The 849-nt window shown below is 50.3% G+C and overlaps 1 protein-coding gene across 1 annotated transcript; it reads left to right on the top strand.

Moving 5' to 3' along the window:
* Positions 1–385: 385 nt before the first annotated feature.
* On the top strand, positions 386–682 carry PpBr36_11517 (uncharacterized protein; the record flags this gene model as incomplete). The annotated part of the gene is made up of 1 exon (XM_029898617.1): positions 386–682. A coding segment is annotated over one exon (297 nt), but the record flags the coding sequence as incomplete, so codon positions are not given.
* Between the last annotated feature and the right edge of the window lie 167 nt (positions 683–849).

The following is an 849-nucleotide window of genomic DNA, read 5'->3' as shown; positions in this document are numbered from 1 at the left end:
TTCTAGAGGGTTTGTTCGTCGACACCGCAATTGGGCAGCCATATAACCCGGTTATTAACCAAAATTTTAACCAAGTCCTTTTTTTAACCCGAACAAATTATTTTTTCAATGTACATCCTAGCCGCGAAAGGCGCCACCTCGCTAATCGAAAACTCAGCATGCCTTTAATTGCTCACGATTTTGTTCGCAGGGACGGGGTTACGTGTAAAACCAAATAATCCCAAAGCGGTATAAATTTGTACAAAATTTGTGGCGTGGGTAAAATCGGCGTAAAGCCTTTTATTTAAGGGAAACATTTCCGGATTGGTAGTAAATGTGGTGTTGGTGTTGGTGGAATTTCGCACAGGTTTTTGTAATAACCTTACGATAAGTTCGTTTACCCACCCTACTCGGGGGGAATGGCGCAGTGGTTAAGCGCCATGGCTGTTACTTGAGTAACGTAGGTTCGAATCCTGCTCCCTCCACCTCCTCCCCGCTTACCGTGGCAAGGATAACCCGGCTGGCTATCGATAACAACCACCCGCCTGTGCCGTCGAGCCCACACTTGTTGGGAACTTCGTCTCCATGGCTACAAACGACCGACAGCTCCGCTGTTTGTACACAGGCCCCTCTCGATGAAGAGCCGTCAACTGCCGTCAGACGAACCCTCCGTGCGCCTGAAGGCACGGGGTCGCGTCAGTGAACAAACCTGTAAGCAGGACCGGGCACGAACCCGGTCAGGCTCGATTCGCTTCTATGCCCTTGTTTTCCGCTGTGTAAATAGAGAAAATAGAAAGCGCGCCGAGATACCCCTCGGGAGGTTGCTAACGGCCGGCTAATGAGCCGGGCCGAGCCCGGCGTTAAATAATA

This window comes from Pyricularia pennisetigena (genome assembly GCF_004337985.1).
Source record: "Pyricularia pennisetigena strain Br36 chromosome Unknown Pyricularia_pennisetigena_Br36_Scf_34, whole genome shotgun sequence".
In the NCBI taxonomy this organism is placed as follows: domain Eukaryota; kingdom Fungi; phylum Ascomycota; class Sordariomycetes; order Magnaporthales; family Pyriculariaceae; genus Pyricularia; species Pyricularia pennisetigena.
This window is presented reverse-complemented; position numbering and strand designations above follow the sequence as displayed.